Raw genomic sequence first — 24543 nt, forward strand, 5'->3', positions numbered from 1 at the left:
CTTTTGAAAACCGTATTTTATTAAATATACAAAAGCTCAGCACTTCTGTAGAAAATTGTATCTTCATCTCTAATTTGGTAATGCTGGCTAGCGTCCTGCACCATGGGCAAAACAGCAGCATTCCAACCCATTTCTCTCCCCAGTGGAGCGCAATTCCTAACTGGTGGAGCACAAGTTGGTGTTGGTGAGCAGCAGGAAGACACTGCAGTACCGCTAACACGGGCCAGCTGCATGCATGAGGCCACATCCCCTTCCTGTCCTTTCACACGCTGCTCCTGCTTTTACCGGCAGAACTGAGACATGAGACTGAACCAACAACATTCAAATACCAAAAGAATTAAAGTAATTAAGACTAATAAAGTAATTACGACTTCTCAAAACATTTATGATTTGTAACTCATTTCTCTGTCAGTACCATTTCTAGGAAACATTTGCTTTTATGTATGTTCAAGTCAAGTTCTTTTGGTACAGAGAACACTCTTCTGATGGTCATAAATAGATTTCATAAATGAAGACATTATTTTTGTACAGAATTGTATATACTTAGAGAAACCCCTGAAACACTGTAGTGCAGGAGGGCCCATCTGGAAGCCAGACTCCATCCTGGTGGAGAGACTTTAAACAGTACAAGAGTGTCTCCAGTCTTGAGTACTGGTTACAACAGAAATATGTAAACATGAGCCATCACAACACTACAAGAAGGCATTCCTCTAACATGATACAAAGCTCTTAATTTAGGCTACTAAAATCTAGGAAAACTAGTCAGGCAAAAACGTTTCCATTATTTAATTTCATGGAGTATGTTCGTTGTCCTTACTAAGTGAAATTCAAAAGAAACAGTATACACAGCAAAAATAGCCCAAATATTTTAAAGACTATATATTCAATTTTAAAAGCTAATGTTGTTTCAAGGCAGCAGGTTGTATATTTACAGGTTAGTGACCTCAGAGCATCCCTTTAAGTGCGATTTGAAGTTAAATTTTTGAAATACTTATGCAATGGTATAGTCTGGGCTATCATTTTGGATGCTTAATCAAGAACAACTTCAGAGACTTTTAAAAGGTTGGGGGAAATCAATGCCTCCTAATAAATTCGTCCGACTTCAGAGCACTGCTAACCTGGCCACTCATTACACTGAGTTACTTTGAAAATCCTCAGTCCAGAAGCACATGGTTTACATGAGTATTGTGTGGAATTTGCCTAAGCAATTTTCCCTTTAAACACACACACTGCCAAATGCATCAGCCAAAGGAGTGTACCTGACTGTGCTACTAGAAAAGGCAGCAGAGGGAGGGTTTCCAGGGACAGGTACACACACGTATTTCCTAAGGATACCTAACCATGGTCCATAGGATCCAGCTGGCACCTTCTCCAAAACACACCCACACCTGTCAGTGAGGACTTGCCAGTTCTCAAATCAGGGGAATTACTAAGCAGTAAGAGGCACAAAGCTGCTTGTTCACTAACTTATCATCAACACAGACACTCCAAACTGCTTTTTTCCCCCAAGTTGATGTCACTGACTTCCTACAAACACCATCCTATAGTCCCATGGATAACGTGTATCAACAGTCCCATTCAAGCCCCCTCCCCAGCTCTTGGTGCTCGCTGCTGAGCTGTGATTTGCTGGAAGCACAGTGCAAGAGTCAGGACAGAAATGCACTTGAGAAGTTTCTAATCAGGATTCAGCTCAAGACCCGACCACCTCCTTCTCACTGCTGCTTCTTGGGTGGAACACGAGATCTTGCCACCAGGACGGGCACCACGGCGAGCAGCGCAATGAGCAGAGCCCAGAGGGGGCGGTAGAAGAGCCACCCCACGGAGATGGTCAGGAGTGACAGCGAAGTGGCCACGCAGAAGGCAAACGCTTTTAATCCAATGTTAACCAGATCCCTCACAACAGGAAACCAGTCCACTGCAGAGAGAATTAAACATGGGATAAAGCAGTTGACAGGATGACAGTTTAAAAGAAAGTCTCGTTTGTGCCTAGGAACTGCACACTAACTAATGCAATCAAAGACAGACTCAAGCTATTTATCATGAGCACTGGATAAGGCATTCCAGGCATCCTCAAGGCACTTGATAATTAAGCAGCAGCTAAATATATAAGGCAAGGCTATCGTGATCTCTTCAGACAGGAGATAATCCAAAATGAAGTCTGAAGACTTGTCCAAGGCTTGAGAGGCAGAGGAGATGAATAGCCTTTTAGCTATGGAACAAGTCTAGGGCAACTGATACAAGATGCTAGCACGAAAATTAATTTCAGGTAACAATAGATCTTGCAGCAGCATGTATATGGATAAACAGATCAGAAAAAAAAGTTCCCAGCTACAAAGCAAACGATATCTTTGATGTCTGAAGTTTATACAAGTTTGAGGCATCATCCTGCTTTTCTGTTTTTATTCCAGCATTTTTATAGGTTAAAAAGATAAACAAAAACTTTCTTTGCTGTTGTTTACAATGGTGTAGAATAACCAGACACAAAGACATATTTCCATACAACTACTGACTAGGACCTGTTGGGGGGGACCAGTTGTATGTGAGTGCAGAAAGTCATTGTCTTGCAGCACCTTTTGAAAAAACCAGCCCAACATGTGCTTTGGCTTCTGATTTTGGCAAGCACTGGGCTTGGATCTTCTGAAACTGGCAACAGATATTTGCATGGGATATTTTTAGTGTTCACAAAGCAACCAGATGGTTTTGGGATCCTGTTTACCTGCAGTTGCCTACAGTGACTTTCAGATCAAATCAAATCTGAGTTCAAACCAGATTCCTCCTGGTCTCCAAACTAATTAACTGCATATGGGAGCAAAAGAAGACTCTCTAGAGGTTACAATCCTATTTGTAGATCATTTTACCTTTCTGTAAAAAATCTTACCTAATGTGTAAAAGATTCGAGTCATTAGGCTGATGCCTACAAACATTGAGAGCCAGCCTGCTGCACGGAGGGCCCAGGTCTTCATGGTGTTACTCTGATGCTCCTTCTGAAACACCTCCTGAAAGCAAACATCATGACATGAAGCCTGTTCCTCAATTTCTTTCCAGATCCTCTTAATTCCAGTATATTATGAGCAAATCAGAGCCAACAGCATTTTAGGAGTACAATTTCTCTTGTGGAAAGTACATTGCAGCTCATTCCACAGGGTTTTGTTTGTGCAGTGTGGCAGTGCACTGCAATAGATTGCACAGTGCAGCATGAGGGAAACTGAATTTTTTCCTGAATTAAGAGCCTAACAAGCACCATTTGACACTAACCACAGGCAGAGAGCACACAGGTTTTGCTGCAGGTGGATACATTCAACATTATGGTGGAAAACAAGATACTAATAAGTGACTGTACTGAAGACAGAAGGATCTGACTTCACTGTGCTCAGAGGAAGAGAGAAAAGGCAATACTATCCACTGATGGCTGGAGGAAAGGTGTGTGAAAGAGAGCAAGCAGGAGGAAGGGAAGAAAAGATAAAAGGTATTTCTGCATTTCGTCAGGCAAAGCAAAGCAAAGCAAAGCATCTATCTGCAAGACTTCTAAGATTTTTTTCAAAATGGGCTGTGTGAACCTCTGGCTCTAGAAAATGTTCACATGAAGACAGCTAGGACATAATAAAGCACTAAATCAGTGTATGACTGATTGATTACTTGTACATACAACTACTCTACAAATTATTCATTTGTAGTGAGTTAATTTTCAACAAACTAGAATTCATTCTAATGAAGATTCAAAGCTCACAGCAGAGAGGGGATTCTAGTGCTACTTTCAAGTCAAAACAAAAGCCCTTTTAACTGTTTTTGGGAGCTCCTGTAAACTCTTGACATCTGGGGTTTTTTTTGCAGCAAGGCATGATACAATCATTAATGGAAACAAACCTACTAAAAGGAGTAAATGAACCACCAAATTGCTGGAGCATGCAGGATTTACTGGAGCATAATGCTCTGCCTGAAGGTTCTTTCTCAGCCACAATTGCAATAAACACTTCAAACAAGCCTGAAGTCCTGTTATTAGGAGCTGAAAAGAGAATACCTCCTATGGTTTATTTAATTAAAGCCTGATTTTTACTACTGTTATACGACACCTTTTCAAAAGCACGTGCATGAATGTATAAGCAGGAAACTATGAAGGAGCAAATAAAAGCAAAATGAGAAGGTGCAGAAACAGTCTTTAAAGCAAAGGATGTTCAAAAGCATCACAAGAGGATTAAAAAAAAAACCACAGGAATTATTATAGCCAAATAATGGACTGTTACTGGCCAAAGCTTGGCATTTTCTGCAACACACAGAATGTGCAGGAACCTGGAAGGCAAAGACAGGCTACAGCATGTTGTTCTAGAAAAAGGAGGGAGAAAAGCCAATGTTTACATTGAGTATCTGCTCCATTAAAGCAGGCCTGAAGAAGAATGAGAGCTTGCTCCTCTGCTGCTTCTGCACTACCATCTCCAGTTTTAACCCTTCACTAGTTCAGTGTAGTATCTCACCTCCACAGAGAGATCCCCAGGGTACAGGATCTCCAGGACATCTCCAGACTTGGTGTGATATGGAACCAGCTGATCACCTCGCTGGCGAGCAATCACAGTCACCTTGGAACAAAGGGAAAAGTATTTACTGGTTACTGAGTTGGGAACAGAGTTTACAAAACACAAAAACAGCTGAAGATTCACCTTATCAGCAGAGCCCAAATGGGGATCATCTTCACATAGACCTGCATAGAAGAACGAGACACGAAGGTCTCCCACCTACAAACAAGAAAAGAATGGAAGTCAAGAAAGATTGTTTCACAAAGGAGAATCACAGGAAAGACAACTCAGCATGGGAACACCCTTTATGTACTAACACTTCTTCTGAATGTTTATGTCAAGCCAGAGGATATCCAGAATGATTTCCAAGCTGTACTTTTTCAGGGCTAGTTGACAGCCGAAACAGGAGAGCTCAAAAGCTGTGTTGCAATGCCCCCTCTGATTTAGCTGCAGGAGCACATTAACACCAATTATATGCTTTGTTCATCGCTACTCATTTCATCTTTTGGCAGAGCAGATCAGGCAGCACAAGCTGACAACAAGCCATTTCATTGTACTGCTTTCAGCAAGGCAGAGGTAGAACCCACCTCCCAGCACCATTCCATGTCTTTCCATTTAAAAGCATGGCAGACTCAAGAAAACAGAAGACAAAGAAGCGGGATCAGAAGCTTCCTGCAAGAGAAGAACTCATGCTGAAGGACTGCACTAAGGGAGTCATCCTGTGTGAGGGTCTGCACTCCATTTTCTATATCTTTATATAGAAATGGGACATGCCTCACTTTCTTTTTCACCTAAGAGTAATCACTGCTTTGGTTTATCTTTCTTGTCTTACTTCTGGACGCCTGGGGTTCTCACTGTGATAAAAGTAATCTCCTCCTCGGGTAACATCAGCATGTGGATCCTCAAGGTTTGCCAAGCTCAACCGCTTGAAGCTGTCAATTTTATCCACGAGACCTAAGGAGAATAAAGCATCACGCTGAGGCCCAGTGTCTAACCTGGAACAGCCAATTTGCTGGCTGGCTTCCCGATTATCACTGGACATGACGGCTGTGGCGAAAAGAACCAAAGTCCACTGCTGATGCAACAGCAGACACAAAGCCAGGACAGAGCAATCCTTACCCTTAGAAAGGACAAAGCTGCCGACCTGGACATTAGGAGAAACAGCAGTGAAAGACTCCACAGCCATGGCACTGAGGAACAGAGAGAGTCCCTGATCAGTCCCAGAATCAAACTCTTATTTTGCAGTATGTAACATACAGCACAGAAAAGGTATTATGGCAAACTTCAGGTCAGCAAGCTAAAACTCAGCAATAAAAATGGCACATTATAATGTAACTAAAATGCTGCAGATGAGAGATATAAGAAACAAATTCTATATGGCAATTGCCATAAACAAGCCTGTGAGCTTATGCACACTGATTTAGAAAAGGCAGCATGCAAGTGGCATGACAAGCTCAGTGGACATCTGCTATTCTAACCCTCTACTTGTAATAAAAGAAAGAATTACTAATAGACTGCACTAAAGGACAGTAAAAGCCAGAAAGGAACCCATTCAAGTTCTGCTCCACAGAGACCCCAAGGTCCATGGGTAATTTAACAATAGCTTCATGCCCAGCCATTACCAATGGACAGCTTAATTCTGGTCCCACCAGGCAGCTCTCAACTGCTCTCTAATTTCTTTATGCCTTCATTCTCCCAACTACCAAAAGAACAGCAGTTTCCATCTACTTCACTGTGTTATGAAATTAGTCATTTAGCTTTCATCTGTGATCAGACCCAGTGACAGACTCCAGAGGGACTGTGCCAGGTGGAACATTACCTTGGGTTTTTGTGTCCAATTTCTTTATCAAAGTTTCTGCTGTTCACAACTTCCGATTTCCACTCTGTATCTAAACAGAATGATATGAAGGTTGAGGAAAAGACACTTGGATCTAAGTTACTGAAGACACCTCTTAATCAATTAATCAGCTCTAAGTCACACTTCCAGTAATACTGTTTACATCAAGGTATGTATGTGATAGTCTGTACTGATACTTAGATCCATCCTCCTAGATCCCTATTAGGGAATGGTGGGATTTAGGGAAAAAAAAAATGTTAGGGACAAAATTGTAACTCAACTTTGCTCAGCTTTGCTGCTGGTATCTTCCATGATCAGGCTTTGATTCCTGGCTCCACGCTTTGGGAATAACCTGGTTTTGTGAGGAAGGGCTGTGAGCTCTGCTGAAACCAGCTGGAAAGAGTGGCAGAGAGAAACCACCACATACTGACTGTAAGGCCAACCCCAGCCCTCACTAAAGGGAGTGAGGGTAACCTGTGGTGATAACAAGGGGCAGAGGGCAAAGGGACAGGAGTCTGGAGTGAACTTGATCCTGGAAAAGGGCGAGAGCAAATGTGTTTTGCCAACACCGATTCAGTAATTAATTTATTATCAATTAAAAAAAATATTTAAGTTAATTTTCCCCAGTCAAGTCTGTTTTGCCCACAATGGCAACTGGAAAGCCATCTCCCTATCTTTATTTCAACCTACAAGCTCTCTAATTCCTGTTCTTCCCAGTCTCTTCTCCAGTACCCCTGAGGAAGAAAGCAGGCAAGCAGCTGTGTGGGTCCTTGGCTGCCAGCCAAGCCTAACCCACCACAGCTAATAATACACAGACATTCACTGGACAGAATCCATCAGTCTTGAGAGGGCAGCTGGTTTTTTAAATGGCATTTCTTTTTGTTCCCTGTCAGCCTATAAGGCTGTTTTTCACAGCTCACAACCACTAGCTTTGCTCCTTATGTACCTCCGTGCAGCAGAGTCCAAGGTTTCACTGAGCTGGGTAGTTTTACATGATCACACCCAGAAACTGCTGCACGCCCACGTTACACATCCATGAGCTTTAATCAGAGATAAATGAAGCACAGAGACCAATCTCCAGCAATATGATGACTCAGAGTATTTTCCTGGCCCTGGGCAGATCAGAATACCATGCTCAGTTCTGCTCCTGCCAAAAAAGCCTTTGACAAAAGCCACAGTGCACATCAGAAGGTGCTGGTGGTTTTCATTACCTGGTATCAACACATAAACAAGTTTTCAAAAGGCTCCCTTACAGGAGGCAGCAGCTACACTGCTCTTTCCTGTCTATTCTCTGCTGCTCACAGCTGATAAATGCCCAGTTACTCCATGTCTGAAGTGTAATCTCAGCTGTAGCTTCGAACAAACTTCCATCTCTGCCCATTTCCTGTCACTGGGGGCCTTGTGAGTCCTGTCTCTGGAGCCTTCTATCCCTGGATGCTGCTCTGAACCTTTAGCAGTTCCAGGACAAGACTCAGGTTTTCTGTAGTACTTTCGGCTAACAGCACATCTCCTTTCACCTCAGTTAGCTCAAGAAAGGAGGTTCTGCCGCTTGTTTAGGTATCAGAACTTTTGTTTATTTCTTCACATTCCTTTCCTTGCTTTCCCAAGAAGAAAATTCAGGTTTTACCAAAAATAAATAAAATACACACACACAAAAGCCCAAAGTTACATGCATTAAAAAGGTACTTTCCGTTGATCAACTTACTGTATGAATACTTTGTCTCTTTCTTAATCTCACCATTCTCTTCATATTCCCTGCAGAGAAAAGGGGTTGGGATGAGAACCAAAACAGTGCACACACACCCCTGCTCAGGGCAGAATACACTTTACAAATGAAATGAACAGACAGATCACTGACAACACAAACTTATCTTCACACGTAACTTAACTCTTCTCTGAACTACAGGCTCTGAAGACAGAGATTCTCTGTACAAGGAGAAAACTACACCCAAATGCTGAACAGTCACAACCTGTTTATTCCCATGTTTCCAACAAGGAGGTGTTGACTAGATCAATGAGGAACAACTAGTATTAAAGACAGTGAGCTGACCTAAATCAAATGTTTTACAGATGTTGCACCATAAGCAAGCTAAAACTGAGAAATTGTTTTTCAAACCTTCACAACCTCTGACTTTTTTTGTGACATGAAAGACATTTGGAACATGAATTCTGTGCAGTCAGACCTACCGAAAAGCTAATAACTTTCCTACTACTGTCAGTGGAATTATTACTAATAGCAGAAACATTTTCCCTATTTGGTTTGCAACTACGAGCAGAGTAAACATCTCATTAGTTTTGTTAATTGCCTTGAAAAGGTACAAAGATTGCAATATTGCCTATGATGAGCTAACCCAAGTGTTTCTCAAACAACTAAAATTTCCAGTTTACTTTCAAATCTAGAAATTAATGTTGGTTTTTTATTATTAAGGTATCAGAGTCTTATAAAAATCAAGAAATCGTGTCTCGGTTTAGTTAAGTACTTCAATTTGCACACACTTAAAGTACTAAAGAAATTAAGAGATGGAATGAAGTTACAAAAAAATTGTGAGGGGATCCTGTTAATACAACAGTTTTATAAAGAACTTCTAAAGATTACTTTCACTTACTTGGAATCTTCATATTCTACCCACTGGTACATTTCCACGTTACGCTTAAGTTTGACAGCCTGGATGGAAAGCCCGTAGCTGGGGTCAAACAAGGGCTGTGGAAAAGTTAAAGAAAACACAAGTCAGTAGAAATGCTGTACCTCACAAATTCAAATACTGTACTTTTACTATCAAACCCATTTACATAGCTCCCTGGACACAGTTAGCTCTATGTTACACACATTTGAATACAGGATAAAGTTTGGGTGGTAGCTGGCAATGCTTACAGAGGAGGAGAAAAGCTACACATCTCTTCTGGATATCAAACATAACTTTAATTAGCAAAGACTTTTCCTTCCCTCCAAAGTTGAAATACTCATATCTTCAAGGTACTATTTCATTTACCTTAGATGTACTCAGAGCACCAGACAAGTGCACCAGTCTCCCTTCATTCTGCTGTGAGATACTGTGGATGGTATCAAGAGGGACCACAAGAGAAAGTCCCTCATCAAGAGATTTGGCTGTCCTTAACGCTCGTCCCTGCAATCAAGAAAACCAAAATCAACTTGTGGAGAATCAACGGCACAGCAGTGTTTTGTGAAAAAGGTTAGAAGACAACTAAACTGAGGACCACAAGGAATGCTTGTGTATTCAGCCTCAAGGCATATTTTCAAAACACACTTGTACTTCTCCACTCTCTCTGTGTCTGACATAGTTTGGGGCAGTATTCCTTCCCCACACAGCGGGACCATTACCATTGACTAAGCTTCTCAGACATAAATTATTCCTACAATGGTCCAAAGCTCTTCACCTCTTTTGTTCATCGTTCATGAATAACTGCAAAAATGATGCAAATTATGGTCCCTTTTCCACAGACCCAGGAGACATCCTGGCAGCAGTTTCCCCTGCTGTCATGGTGTCATGGTGTGCTTTTTTCTGCAAAGTCATCAAAATTGGGAGTAGTTCTTTTTCCTCGTATAGAGGTACAAAAGGAAGTCTCAGGTGAAAATTCACAAAATTATGCTCCCCCACTCCAAAACTGCCAAAGCCTGTATGTTTGCAATGGTAAGGTGCTAGGATTCCCTGCTTATTCTTTTTTTTTAACCTAAAACCAAGATATAAAATAACACTGAGAATAAATTAGTAAATAACACTCCTGGTTTTGCAACATGGGGTATGAATTCCTTTAGCACAATTGTAACAACACTAGAAATTAGGGCCTTTTGTTATCCCAAGAAAAGAGAGAAGGCTGGAACGTGGCTGGCTCATGCAACTCCCTTACAATAATACCACAGACTGTTTCTGCATCAGTCTCTCATCCTCTGTCTCACCACACACGGCCACTGTCTCTACTACACTCAGTTCTACAGAAATACTATCTGTGGCCCTGTGATTTCACTCTTCTCTTATATCCCAAGCATAAGCACCAGGTTGTCCAAACATAAATTCTTCTTCTCATGATTGAAGTAACAAAGCTGTGTACAAACACTGGCAATATTTCACTTACTTCATTGGTAAAAAGAAGGTAGAAAGCCAAAAGAAATGTCACAAGTCCCATCAACATGCCACCAGAAGTCTCACTGAGCCTCTCCAGGAACCCCGGTTTGGACTCACTTGTGATTTTAACATGCTCTTTTCTGCTGCCAGTGTCAGAGAACTGTTGGAGATAAACCAAAAATGCAATATTGGTGTGAAAGGGGAAAGCATTCCGTTTCAAAACAAGTCTGTTTGCTTTGTTAATACAACTGCTCTAGAGAGTAGCACCTCTTGCCTTGGACCAAAATTTTCCCACACTTATTAAATGACTCATCACACTTTTGAAATCAGAAATACAATCAATAAATAAAACTCCAGCCTGATGGAAAAAACCGATTTCTTTCACAGTGGTTCAAGCTTTCTCCAGTTTGTCTCTAGGTTCTGTATTTGGTGTCCACGCCCTGCATTCAGGCCGTGACAAACTGAGTAACAGTTATGAATTCCAGACCAGCTAAAACATCGCTATAAATAACAAGTTACACTTCACCTCACCAGCGACAGAGCGCCCGCATACTTCAAAATAATTACATCCAGGGCAACAAAAACCGATAGCTTAAAACAAAACCGCTGCTGCTGTCCTGTGAGAGCCCAGGGGTTTATCTGTGTGTAGGCGGGCTGTGGGGGATTGCCAAGATGCAGCTTTAGATCAGAACACGCAAGCAGCCAAAGCAGGGGATGGGGCTTCTCTTCGTCTCTGGAGATGCCCGGGGGCTGTGACCTGTCCAGGCCTCTGACCCCAGCCAGGGCACCTCGTGGGGGGAACGGGCCGGCCCGGGCGGCCGGTGCGAGCAGCACTTACGTTCCTCGACATCTTGAGCCCGTTGATCCCCCCGGGTACCACCACACAGAGACCACAACAGCCGCGCACCGACAGCCGCGCCCTCCTCCGCCGCAGGGCTCTCCCGCCCCCGAGCCGCTCCCCGCCCGCAGCGGCGCACGCCGGGACGCGTAGTTCCCGCCGCGGCCGGGAAGCCCTTCCTCTCTCCCTGCCTCTCTCCCTGCCTTCCTCCCTCCTCCCGCGGGGCGGGCGGGAGCTGTAGTGCGGCGGGGCCGGGCCTGGCGGAGCCGCAGCTCCCTCCTCAGGAGGTGCGTCAGCGGCCGCCGGCGGGCAGCGGAGGCGCTTCCGGAGGCGGGAGGTCGCGGCGTGGAGCGGCGCTGCCCGGAGCGGTGCGGGCCGTGCGGGAGCGGCGGAGCGGCGGGGCCAGTGCGCGGCGCGCTGCGGGGGGAGGCACCGGCCGGCTCCGCCATGTCCTACTGCAGGCAGGAAGGTGCGCCCGCGTGTCCTCCTCAATGTCACCCCGCCGGGACGGGCTCGCCCTGAGGCGGCCGGGGCGGGGTGGGGGCGCCGAGGGGTGACCGCCCGTTCGTGAGGGGAAGGCGCAGGCGGAGGAGGGAAGAGGCGCGCGAGCCGCCCGCGGGGGCAGCGCTGCCGCTCCGACCCTGCCCCGGGCGGAGGGCGGGAAGCGCGGCGGGGCCATGAGGCGGGGAGGGCGCCGGGCCCCGGGCGCGGGCTGGGAAGGGCCGGAGCGCGGCGGGAGAGCCCCGCAGGGACCGGATTTTGCTGCGGAGCGCGGGCGGCTCCTTCAATGGCACCCGCCCGCAGGGGTTAAAGTTACCTCTTTTGGCTTAGCTTAATGGCCAGAGGTGTCGCGTTTTGCCTTCTTAAGGAAAACGCGGTAGATGGACGGGGGCGCAGAGCGCGAGCTTTATGTGTCTGTATCGTGTTGTACGGGTTGTGGTATTTATAAGGCTGGACCATTTCTTACAATGGGAGATATATATCTATATTTTTCTGTATATATAGGTATATATGTATACATCCATATATATATATATATATGGATGTATGTGAGTATATATCCCCGACCTCTTAAGTAATGCAAAGTGGATAAATGTAAACTTTCAAACTGGAAAAAAACAAAAAAACCAAAAAACCCCCAAAGCTGTTCTGTAGTTCTAAATGCCATTTTTAAGTTACAAACTTTGGCACAATGAATGCTGGTTATAAACCGCGGTGAGGCAGTCATAACCTCTGGACCTCTTTTATGCTTTATGCTGTCCTTTATTTAGTTTTTTGAGATCTGTAAGCTGCCTTATGCTACCCTGCAAAATTGCAGCGACATGGGTTAGAGTTCACTTGTTTCTAATTCCATTTATATAAGTTAACATTCCATATTTTAAAGTTTACTGGAGTACAATGCAGAGTTGCCAGAATAGTTTTCCTTTTAAAAGGTTTTCGATGTATTTGTTTCTCAGACATGTTCAAATGCATGTTAGTTACTGAGCAAAGTAAAGGAAGTTAGTGAACATCTTCTGGCTGAAGTCACATGGAGGGGCCAGAAGATCCTAATTTCTAATACGCCGAGTCACTGTAGTGACTTTATGAATTGGGAGAATTCTCGGGGACTTTACCATTTTTTTCTGCTCAATGAACACTCAGTTGGGCATTGAGAAGGGTTTCAGGTAGCTGTTCTTTTCTGCTTGTGCCTGCCTTGGAGTGTCTGTTACAGTTTTACAGAGTTGTTAGAAAACCACTCAGGTTTCCAGCCAAGACTCCCCACCCCGCAATGGAACTTTTTGGTTAAATCAAGAGTGGCCCAAGAGCAGGAAGTATTCTCTTTTGGGTTTCTGTCCTTGGGAATGTTCACAGCACCTGTCGGTATAGTTAGTAATACACCATGATGGTTCTCTTCAATATTTAATTCAGATGATTACTGTAAAATATTACACTAGTCTTTAATGAAGAGCACTGTTATTAATAAGCATCCTATTGAACAGTTATTTAGTGTGGTTTTTTCTTTCGCTCTTCTTTTTTTTTTAGTCTAACTCCTTTGTCTGCGTTAGTCCTGGTAACAGGGTAGTTTGAGCTTCTTTTGAAACAGCTTTTTAATTTCAAAGTTCAGTGAACTGTACTGTGATCTGCAGCCATTACAGGACATTGCTGTGAAAATTGGAACTTTAGAAGAATAGAATTTCAGTGTGTATGAGTTCCACTGAGCCAATAGTTGAAGATGATGGTTAAGTACAACTGAATTCAGTCACCATTAACATCAGTGCATCACAATGAATATCTCATTACCTTGTGGCCATTTTGTAAATGACTCTCGTTCTGTCTCAGATTTATCTGAACTTCTTTTTTCCTGTGTGGTAGGAAAAGACAGAATTATATTTGCGACCAAGGAGGACCATGAGACACCGAGCAGTGCTGAGCTGGTTGCAGATGACCCAGATGACCCTTACGAAGAACAAGGTCAGTAGTGAGGAGAAGGGAAGTAAAGAGTGGTACATCACATGTAAAACCAATAAAAGAAAACAAATTAGGTAAAAATTATTAATTTTTAAACACTGAGGGCAGCTGGTTGTGCAGCACATAAACACCCAAACTTTTGGTAATTTTAACTGCTGAGTTAGGGCGTCACAAATGACATGCTTTCCTTACAGTGTTTTTTTTCCTACACTTGTAATGATTTTTTTGCAGTGGCCTGTTCAAATAATCACTTGATGGCTTTTAGTCTTGTTTATTAGCCGGGGATATCCAGAAAAACCTTTTCCTTTTATTCTTTTATTAACAAAGTTAGAGCTGAATCAGTGAAAGTGATGGTAATTTTTTCACTGTTTTCAGTGACACCACACAATTTTTAGAGAAACTGGCATGAGTTACGTACCACTGTCATTGATGTGAGTTGCTCACCTGCCTGTTTACCCCTGAAACTGTGTAATTTGGTGATCTCTGGATATCTGATTTTAGGCCAGTTATGTCTGGCTAGTGCTGTACTATACTCATAGCAATATAATCAATAATTTGTAGTAATGTCTTTCAATGGTACATAACAGGTAAGTTCAAATTACTGAGTTTTCAACTGTAATAATCTTGCCTTGAAAAGATGGAAGTTTTCAGTGAAGATTGCAGGTCTTACATGAAGTAGATCTAACCTGCAAATAAAGATTTAAGAGAGCAAAATACTTCTGAGACCAAGACTCATAATAGTCTGGTTGCACAGAGTTTATTTTAGATTGTTTCTAATGGGTAAATGATATAATCTTCCTATCATGATGATTATATAATCTTGCCCTAGGTTAATAATTATCATGAACATCTGCAAGTTTAGATTATTTTTTTTCTAATTGTCTCTGTTTGCAGGTCTTTTAGCCTCTTCACTTTGTGTGAGGTTATTTCATTGGTTTCAGCTTCACTGAGATTGAAGTAAATCCTTCACTCTTCTTGAAATTTTGTTAGAAACTGAAAGTTATACCAGTGGCTCTGAGACCTTTAGAGGGCAGCATTTAAGCACAGTTTAGCAGCTGGAGCACACAGGGTTTCTGTTAGCTGATACAGTATGTAGTGTAATTTCAATCATGTCTTCCTGAGTCATTAAAATACCTTTTTTTCTACATAGATTTGTGGTGATGTGATTTTGCATTTATCTGCCTATTTTGGCCTCATTACAACTGAATGTAGTCAACTATATAACTAAAAGTTTTGCTTATCAGCAGTGATGAGTCTGTTCAATGTTATAATGACCCAAATGAGAACAATGAGAGAAATTCAGTTGCAGAAGGCTATTTAAAAAGTGCATTTTAGTATCTGTAAGGAATCCTACCTGGTGTTTTCAGGTAGGTTGCTTTGCTGGCTAAGACCTAATACCCAAACTGCCTATTTGGTGGAAACAGTCTATGCTTTGGTGTTTGTCATCACCTTCACCATGGGAATGGTGCTTCAGCCCCCAAAGATTTTGGCTAAAGACCCCTGCAGACAATAAAATCATTGTGACACTTGTATCTGTTACTGCCTTGACTAAAATGGAAGATGGAACCTAAAAATGATACACCTAAAGCAGTTCATCCTTAGCTGGCAAACAGTGTCTGAGGAGAGCTCATTTTGAGGAGTTCCTGTCAGTATTACATGTGGAAATGAAACAAAATCTGAGTTTTTAATTCCTGTCTCAGGCAAATTTGAAATCCAATATTGGTCTGTTAAGTGAAGAGTTTACAGCCTCTAATGATCAGATGGTAGAATTAAGTTCCCCATTCCTTTTCTGTGGCTTTCTGTTTCCTCTGAGAAACTGGAGACTGCTTGAAAAATAAAGCAAAGCTACTTTTTCTAGATACCACATCTGGAGAACATACAAACCCTTGGAGATTTTACTGTTACTGTTCAGTCACTTTATGTGGTGTACAGCTAAACAAAGTGGCCTGCTCTTTAGCTAAGTACATTCATGCTGCAGCACATGGATTCATATTGGCCTTATAACTAAACGTCTGGTTTTGACACTGTCTTTTAAGAGGAAAGGGAAGGGTGTTTATCTCCAGTGGACATCACAGACACAGCATAACGGCAGACATACTACCAAAATTTGGAATGTGAACATAGCAAACAATTCTCTTTGTACATCTGAAGAGGGTTTTTTTTTTTTTGTTCTATCTCCTGTCTGCCCTAAATGACTCTTTTCCTAGTTGTGCATATACCCCAAGTATATAGTCTTGTGCCATATATTTGGGTAATAAACTAGTCAAAATTAAAACAGCCACTTCCTTTTTGTTTGAATGCCACACTCATCGATTCCTTTTATGTGTATTTTGCTGGATATGGAAAGGCTGTGGTGAGGAGGAGAGGGTTTTTTTCCTAGCAATCCTGCATTTATAGCATGTTAGGTCACTTGCTTCCTCAGCAGCACAGCAGAGAAGAAAAGGCAGAAAACCAGAAGGTTGTTACGTCAGGGACACCTTACAGTGACAATGTATGTCTGTGGGATTCACAATAACAAACCAAACTATATTTAAATTCTGTTAATAAGTTTGGGGAGGGCATGCTGTTGTTGGGTTTTGTTTGTTAGTTTCTTGAGGGTTTTTTAGCATGTGGTGAGTTACTGCCATGTTTTATAGGTTCTTTGAAAACTCACTTGAGCGACCGAGGGCTACAGTGCATTAGATCAGAACAGAGAAACAACTGACATATCACAGAATGTAGCTGCATCTGATGGGAGTGAAACTTGGGGGCGAAATGGTTTGGAATATGTTGAAGTGCAGCAGCTGTGGCTTGCGTGGCTTTTATTTAAGTGAAAATTGGAAAGAGGTTTGCTGTACATAACGTAGTGTGCAGGCTTTTCTGATTTAGCTTCTGCTTTGAATAGAAGACTTGGTTTCCAGTGTTCAAATTCTGTTGTATAATTAACTGGAATGACTCTTCTCATCTTTTCTGCTGTGCTATACAGACCAGTCATACCTAGGAAAGAATAGATACATTATACAGATCCACCATAATCTGCATTGTTTTCTAATACATCTGAAACTTTTGTTTAAAATTTTGGGTTTTTGTAGTGGCCTTTTTCATATTTAAGATAAACATGTAGTTTGGTATTTTTTTTAAGTTCTCATTATGCCCCAGATATTAACATACATTAGTCTTTCAGCAGTGTGCTTGAGTCAGTAGATCATTCAGGAAAACATGAGTTGTGTTTCCCTTGGGAGAAAATAAATTTGTGTAGTATTCTTATTTCTAAGCAAAATGTTAATGACTTGCTTTAAATCAAAAACATTGAAATTAAAGAAGCCATGTGAAATGGAAAGGCAGGCAAACCAGACAAAAGTTTAAGTTAGCATGTCATATTGCAGTGTAGCTCACGGTTCACTGTATGTGCCTCTTGACAGCTGTGGCTGATGAAAACAAATTAAGAATTCACTGCAGCAGTTTTGAAATAGCATTCTTACTGTAAAGCTCGTTTCTAGTCCTGTGTGTTGCAGATGGCGGAATTTAAACATGAAAGATCCCTGTTTTTCCTGAGATCTTTGCTGCCATAAGTTAGAATAATTTCTTATTAAGCTTATATGAAGAAGGCACTGATGAGTTTTATGCATGCTAAGTAATTTTTATTAGCATTACAGCTATGATGGGAAAGTTGGCTAAAAGCACTTGTGGAATTGGACCTCAGACACAGATTGTTGCTGGTCTTTCCCTTCTGTTTTTCCAGGCTTGTTCCTGTCATCTTATTTTAGAGGCAGTTTTAATGTGGTTTCTACAGAGGAGTGATGAAGTTATTTCTTTTAAGAAATAACTTGATGAGTGATCAGATGTACCGGACTGTTTTTGTGACTGGTGGTGTCCCTTTCATTCCTGCTTCCCATGTGTCTGTCATCTTATACTGTGAATCACTGGCAGATAAACTTGTTACTGAAATGTTTGTCATATAACAGGAAAGAAACTTTTCTCAGAACAACAGTGGGACTTCATGACAGCAAGTCCAAAGACAAGTGTTGACAAAGATGCAGATGGACCTGCCTCCATCCCTGATATTAACAGATTCGGTGAGCCATGAGGGATTAGATTATGTGATGTCAGCAATCGATTGTTGACACAAACCTGCATCTGCTGTGATGTAAACAGCCTTGTATTTTCTTCCCCAAGTGCAGGCTCAAGTAGATTACAACCCACTGAATCAGTGAGGTTCAGGTTGCATTTGAAACAAATTTTAATTCGGTTTTACTTTAAAATAATAATCCTGTCTATTGGAGGCTTGTGATTCAGGGAGAGCGGCGGCTGAAATCTGTTTCCGATTTAATTGTGCTCTAAGCTGGCTGATACACTTACTCATTGACGTGTGAACTCTGCTGTGATTGTCAATGAGGAAATGCTGGCCTTATTCATCTGTATTTTTGCTTGGGTTTTTTTAAAGCATGATTTCTGTGCATATAACATCTGAAACTGATGCTATTTCAGTGATCAAATAGGTGCAAGTCAATGCTCTTGTGATATCATAGGATGTATTGTTTTATGGGATAACTCTTATATTGTTAAAATTTGCATGCTTACGAGGCAGTTCTGGTTCTAAAAGGAGAAATCTATTTTAATTTTATTGCTGTAGTGTCTTCAGGAACATTTCAAAACTTCATGTATTTTTTTCTTTTCAAAGTATTATAAAAATGACTTTAAAATGACTGGTTGATGTTAGCAGGGAGGCATATAGGACTTCAAAATCTAGTTAACAAAGCAAGTTGTACTGTATGATTAACTTCTTTCTGCTTTATGTAGCCTTTGGCAATGAGGAATCTGGCACCAGCCACCCATTTTCTTGCCTCAGAAGTGCTGCTTTTCATCCAGGCAGCTAGAGATGCCCTGATGCACTGGACTAGGTTTTATCTTCTCAGTAAAATGATTATTAGAGATACTTTACAAAACTCTCTTGCCAAATAAAGCATGATCTCTGAAAAAAATGTGAATGTTACTGTAGTTGACTAAATCACGCTAAGGAGGTTTTTACTTTCTGTAATGAAAAACAAGTCTGAGCAACACCGAGATTTGACTGACTCAGTGTAATTTTCTGCTGAACTGCATTGGCTGAGTTAAAGCACATCATTGATCCATTGCAAATTAGAGTAAAATATTCCTTCTAATGTAGCAATAAATGATTGAGCTGCTTTTGCTGTACCAGTCTAAGATTCATGATATTGCAGCCTGGTGTCCAAGGAGTTGCACATGAGAGAAAAACTGGAACTTCATGATCCCACAGGACAAAGACAATAAATTGGTTTCTTGCATTCCATGGCAGTATTTTAGGTAACATTAAGTTTTATCAGGCCCTAAATATAATTTCATGTTTGAATCAGAATTAATGCTCTGCCAGTGGTATTTTAATACCCCCTTCTGTAGGGAAAGTGCTTAAACTTCAGGTTTATGCACATGCTGTCTGCTTCTGCAGAAACTCAACCTGGAGATGAAGTTAGGAAAGTCTGCTAAAGAGGAGGAGAGCAAACTGTTCAAATGGAGAAGAAACCAGCTTGGATGATAGCACAGTATTGCTCTTGTTCTTCGTAGATGAACATACCTGCATGTGTGTTCATACAAGATAGAGAAAGAAAATGGAGATGTATTGCCTTAAAGAAATTTTTTAAAGACTCTAGAAGCCCCCATGAACAACTCTGTTATATTGAATTTCTAAAACTTAGAGAAAAGAAGTTCTCTGGCTTGCTCTTGACCTTCGTTGTGCAAATCAGTTGATATCTCAAAGAACCTAAACCCTTAAATCTTCACCTTGGCATTCCATCAGTGAAGTATTTCTATGGTGGCTTTAACTGTTCCAGAGCAGAAGCTGTTCCAGTTTAGAGTCTTAAGTAAATCTTAACTCCCTTTCAGTTGTGATCTAAAGTGCAGTTTGTTTTCTGGCAAGCAGACAGGCTGGCATGCTCTGTTCTCTGTTCCTTGTGTTCTGTGGCACGTGACTTAATCTGTGTTTTACAGATATACTGATTTTTATTGTTGTAATTGTGGTCTTCCAGTTCAAACTTGAAGGGGGAAAATTGTGGGTTAGTGTTTCAGAGTTCATTAAAAACAAAGAAAAATTCATCCATTCAGTTTGATATAAAAGATTTCTAGCCTTAATTTAAATTCTTATTACTTGTATGACATGATTTTAATGCTTTCTGTTGTTCCCCTGACAGAGTCTGGCAAGTGGATTGACTTGACTTCTATGTGTTTTGTAGCTCCCTTAGAATAGTCTCAGTGGCCTGTAGTCTAGAGAGAGACTTAATTCAGAGATGGATAGAGAACTAATTTCACTTGTGCTTATTAAAGGATTATACAGATCAGAGAGAGAAACAGACTGGCCGGGAAGTGAAAGGTGTTTACCACGCTTAAAGCTACCCAGCTAATGTGGCATTATTAGTACTTCAGTTCACCTGCAGCCTAGAAGCTGTCACTGAATTAAATCAATTTTTGGAAGGAACGCTTAACTTTTCTTCTCTCTTGTTTGTTCAGGATTGATATTGCCCAGTGGAGATATCAATTGGAATTGCCCGTGTCTGGGTGGAATGGCTAGTGGTCCCTGTGGGGAACAGTTCAAGTCAGCCTTTTCTTGTTTCCACTATAGCACAGAAGAAATAAAGGGATCAGACTGTGTGGACCAATTCCGTGCCATGCAGGAATGCATGCAAAAATACCCGGATCTTTACCCTCAAGAGGATGAAAATGAAGAGAAGTCCAGCAAAGATTTGGAAGCTGCTTCTGTGGAGGCCTCTGCTGCCAAAGAGGAGAAGGGATCTAGCTAATGAAGATGCAAGGAGGCTCTTGTCTCCATTTCTCATGTTCAGAGACATGGACTTTTGCAGTGTGTCTGTCTCCTGAGTAGTGAGGAAATGTTTCACCACGTTCTGTGCACTATATCATAGTAAATAATTTATTGGCGAAGGAGGAATCTCAGAGCTACAGCCTTGCAAATAAATACTGCAGAAGGAATGAGTGTGTGTATGTACTGTGTAACCTGCTATCAGACACAGTTAATACTTTAACAGCTGTTTTTTACCCTCAAGTTTTCCTTGAGTTTTGACTTGAATAATGTCTTGAAATACATAGCTTTCAGCTAAATTTTCACTGGTACACCAGGTCTGTCTTCATTTCAGTATGTTCTGATCAATAGCTGCTCTTTTTGAATGTATTCTGTTCCATCAATAGAAACTGCATTAAATGATTGTTTTTCCTTAAAGAGCTGTTAGTTTTTTGTTGGGTTTTTTTTTTCCAGAGTGATACAGGACATTGAAAATGGCATAAATCCAGAATTTCTCAAATAATTTCAAATGGTCCTAACTAGATTATGGTTGCATTTTAGTACTGGCATCAGATCAGGACTGCCAGAAAAATGTTGAAATGCACATCTTTGATTTGATTTACTTATTGTGATGGTTTTTGCTTTTTTAAAAATAGTGTGTTGTGCAACTGATGATAAAGATGAATGGAAAGAATGTTGGTCACTAGCTTTATTTTTGCTCTGAAACCACAAGGTTTGGGTTTCTTCAGTACCTGCTCCTTCAATGTATAGGTGGGCACTTGTAAAATACTTTGAGAATACAATAAATTGTTACCTGGTGTAATGATCTCAGAATAGATACTGTGACTTAAATGCATATTAAAAAGCAAATACTTTTTACCTTCATTGGAAGCTCCTGTGTCTTTGTGGGATTTTTTTGTTCGTTTTTTTGTTTTGGGGCGGGTTGTTGTAATTTTTGGTTTGGGGGTTTTGTTTGTTTGTTTTCGAGAACTGTTCTGTGCTGTAAGCGGACTTTGAATCAGTTTGTGGGTTCTATAGATCAGTTGCTCCAGCTTGTCAGATTTTTATTCTTGTCTCATTCTTTTCTCCTCACCCCCAGTCAGGAAGGCATAAAAAACCTAAAGTGTTTAAGCATTTTCAATAGCTATATTAGACTGGATTATGAACCAGCACTACAGAGAACCTGAACTGCTATTAAAATATTTGAAAATTACTTAAAAGGTACAAATACTTTAATAGTAATTTGCTACAGTTTAATACCTGTGGATAAGGGAATACTACATTGTTTGTCTTTCCTGGCAAAACATGGCCTGTTAGAATTGTTTTGTGAAAGAAATTGTACCTTTGGCTTCAGCAACTGTTCATTACAAAGTTGTTTGCTTTGGTTTGGGTTTTTTTTTCTCTCCTTATGTGTTGGTTACCTCAACCAAAGCATAAAAAGTTGTAGTGTCAATAATGCAGCCCAGTCAGTCCAGCAGTGTTTACTTGCCTGTCTCTGTGGGCAGCAGTCTGAAGTGCTCAGCAACAGTACTTCCATACAGCTTTTTGGTATCTTCTTTGCATAAGTTATTTTGGTGCTACTGTTGATGTTTCCAAATATTCGAGGGGAATTTCTGTTAAGTTTTACAGTGTGTTTGAGCTGTTTGTATTGCAGCTGTTGAATCTTCCAAAAAAATTGTGGGCAGTTGAGCAGCTGACAAATACTCAGTCCTGAGGGCAGAGATAGCAGGTACTCTTGGCATCTCTTTGCTTTTCAAAGAAACAAAGTGTCACAGAGCTTCTCAGTGTGACTCTCTCAGGCGTAGGAAGCCAAATGCCAAGTTAACCTGAGTAAATAGGCACAAAAGCAGCGGAGATAAACTTTGGCACTTAGGGAGTTGGACCAGGAAAATGGAATCTTAGGCAATAGATAAACACTGGGCACCAAATAAAAAAAAATCACATGCACCCAAGCTTTTGGTTGTTCAAATGGAAATCCAGTGCATTCTTTGTGAGGAAGCAAGAGCTGTTTGTGAAGGGGTGCTCTGTTCTAACAACGGGTTACCTCCTCTTTCTTTTTTTGCTGTGCTTTTCTTTCCCACATTGCCTCTGTGTTCCACAGGGTTTGGATTTATCCTCTGTAACAGTGTTTGTAGCATCTGTGTACAAAATGTAAAATGCAAGAATCCTGGACTACAGTAAGTAGGGACTTGAACCTAAAATTGACAGAAGGAACTGCAGCATAAAATCTGACATGTATTTATTTAGGATGGATTTGCTTTTTTTTGACTGCTGTGGCTTGGTAACCTGTTGTACTACATCCAGTACAAATGTGAGATATGTGTGAGGGCCTTACATCAGAAACTGAAAAACACTATGTAATGTGTTTAAAGTGTTTTGAGAAAGGAAGTTATAGCTCTAATCCTAAAGAGTTCTTTGTTGAATTTTTTTTTTTTTAGTATGTAAACTAATGCAGTTGTCAGGGTATAGATAATGTAACTCCTGTTCCTGTTTCCCAGCATTGCTTTATTTGCATGATTTTCCTCTTATAATTGCATGCTCAAATCAGCCAGTGGTTATTTTAATATATAATAAAGATGATAAAATGATCCTTGGCAACATGTGACAAACTTGTGAAATAAGCAGATGATAAAAAGTTGCATTTTTATTTTGTGGATAACAGAACTTAGAGCTGCATATTGCGGTCTTGTTCTAACATGTTTCTTATTTCATATTTATATATTGGATTAATAATGTCTCAGTTCTCTGTCTGCCATCACTGAGCTACTGATTCTTGGAGAGAGTAGTAGATTCAAATGTTTTTGAGCAGTTGTGTTGGTGGAGTTGTTTTGTAATAATTTTATACATGGTGTTATCAGGTACTGTTGTCAAGTCATGGATGCTACTGTGTCAAGTCAAAAGTAGTCATTGCAGGGGGAGAAGGGAAGCTTCATTAGGAAAGAATTGCTCTTTATTTAATTCTGTGCCTTTTATTTGATCTGTCCTATAAAAGCTGATATGCTGAATGTGGTTAAACATCTATTAAAGTTTAGCTAAAAGGAACTGCTAATAATACATTAAGCACTTCTAGATGTACCACCATATTGCTATGTAATAATTCAGTTTTTCAGTTTTAACCATTCTTCAGTTTTTGCACACCATTGTCATTCTGGTGCAGTGGTAAAACAAGCTGTGGTTTTGGAGGCTGGGTAGGACTGTTATCAGCTGGCTGGAATTCCCTGCTTGATGCAGGCCACAAATTCATATATCATTTGTGATAATTTGCTTGCAAGGATGGGCTTGTACCTGCAATCCACTTAAACTTAAATCAGTGGTGCATGTATCACATCTCCTGATGCAGATAATGATTGCCTCTAAAACTCGTCTCTTCTAGGTGATTCTTTTAACATAAAATGTACTCTAAAATATAAACAAGTACTGAAAATGAGTTAAAATTAGATTAAATTGCATTTTCAGAATTAGAAGTTACTAATTAATTTGTTCTGCTATTCTGTGCAGTACAACCTAAGTAGATTTCAGAGACCTGACTTGAGCTTGTATGTAGTAACTTTCCTAGAGATACAAACTTGCTTCAGATGCGAAAATAACCTTTTTTTTCCTTCCTCCCTGCAACAGGAATGATGAACACAGTGGTGGCTAGAGGGAGACGTTTATCTTGCAGTTCATTCTAAGGATCGTTAGATCTGGGGATCTGGCAGGGCTATGTTGGAAACAAGATCTATATCCTGTGCAGTTCTGACTGAGAATGCCCTTGTTAAACCTGACAGCGATGTCTCCTGTTCATCTGAGGCACTTATCTGGTCACACGTCAATGAACCTACTTTCCCATTCTTAGGGAAGTAAAAAAAGGATTATATATGCTTCTTAGACTCTTGTTTTAACTCATTAAGGTTCTAGCAGTGTTAACGTGGGACAGAGTAGAGAAGCTACCAACAGTTTGTCATTTATTCTTAGTCAACTCTCTTCATTGTACGTGATTTTATTTTGTTGAACTTTTTGCAGTTGTTTTTCAACTGCTCTTAACCCCTCTGGAGCTGATGTTT

The 24543-nt window shown here is 40.9% G+C and overlaps 2 protein-coding genes across 2 annotated transcripts; one reads left to right on the forward strand and one right to left on the reverse strand.

Moving 5' to 3' along the window:
• Window position 1: 1 nt before the first annotated feature.
• Window positions 2–11448, reverse strand: TMEM43 (transmembrane protein 43). Its single transcript, XM_064667479.1, has 12 exons — window positions 11266–11448; window positions 10438–10587; window positions 9336–9470; window positions 8952–9046; window positions 8051–8100; window positions 6328–6397; window positions 5628–5698; window positions 5341–5462; window positions 4653–4727; window positions 4470–4571; window positions 2879–2996; window positions 2–1915 (listed from the first exon to the last, which is right to left on the reverse strand). The coding sequence occupies exons 1-12, from the start codon at window positions 11275–11277 to the stop codon at window positions 1713–1715; spliced, it is 1203 nt and encodes a 400-aa protein (XP_064523549.1). The 5' UTR covers window positions 11278–11448; the 3' UTR covers window positions 2–1712.
• A 129-nt stretch (window positions 11449–11577) lies between these two features.
• CHCHD4 (coiled-coil-helix-coiled-coil-helix domain containing 4) lies at window positions 11578–21385 on the forward strand. Its single transcript, XM_064667481.1, has 3 exons — window positions 11578–11734; window positions 13618–13716; window positions 20215–21385. The coding sequence occupies exons 1-3, from the start codon at window positions 11713–11715 to the stop codon at window positions 20502–20504; spliced, it is 411 nt and encodes a 136-aa protein (XP_064523551.1). The 5' UTR covers window positions 11578–11712; the 3' UTR covers window positions 20505–21385.
• The last annotated feature ends 3158 nt before the right edge of the window (window positions 21386–24543 follow it).

This window comes from Pseudopipra pipra, chromosome 11 (assembly GCF_036250125.1).
Source record: "Pseudopipra pipra isolate bDixPip1 chromosome 11, bDixPip1.hap1, whole genome shotgun sequence".
Lineage (NCBI taxonomy): Eukaryota > Metazoa > Chordata > Aves > Passeriformes > Pipridae > Pseudopipra > Pseudopipra pipra.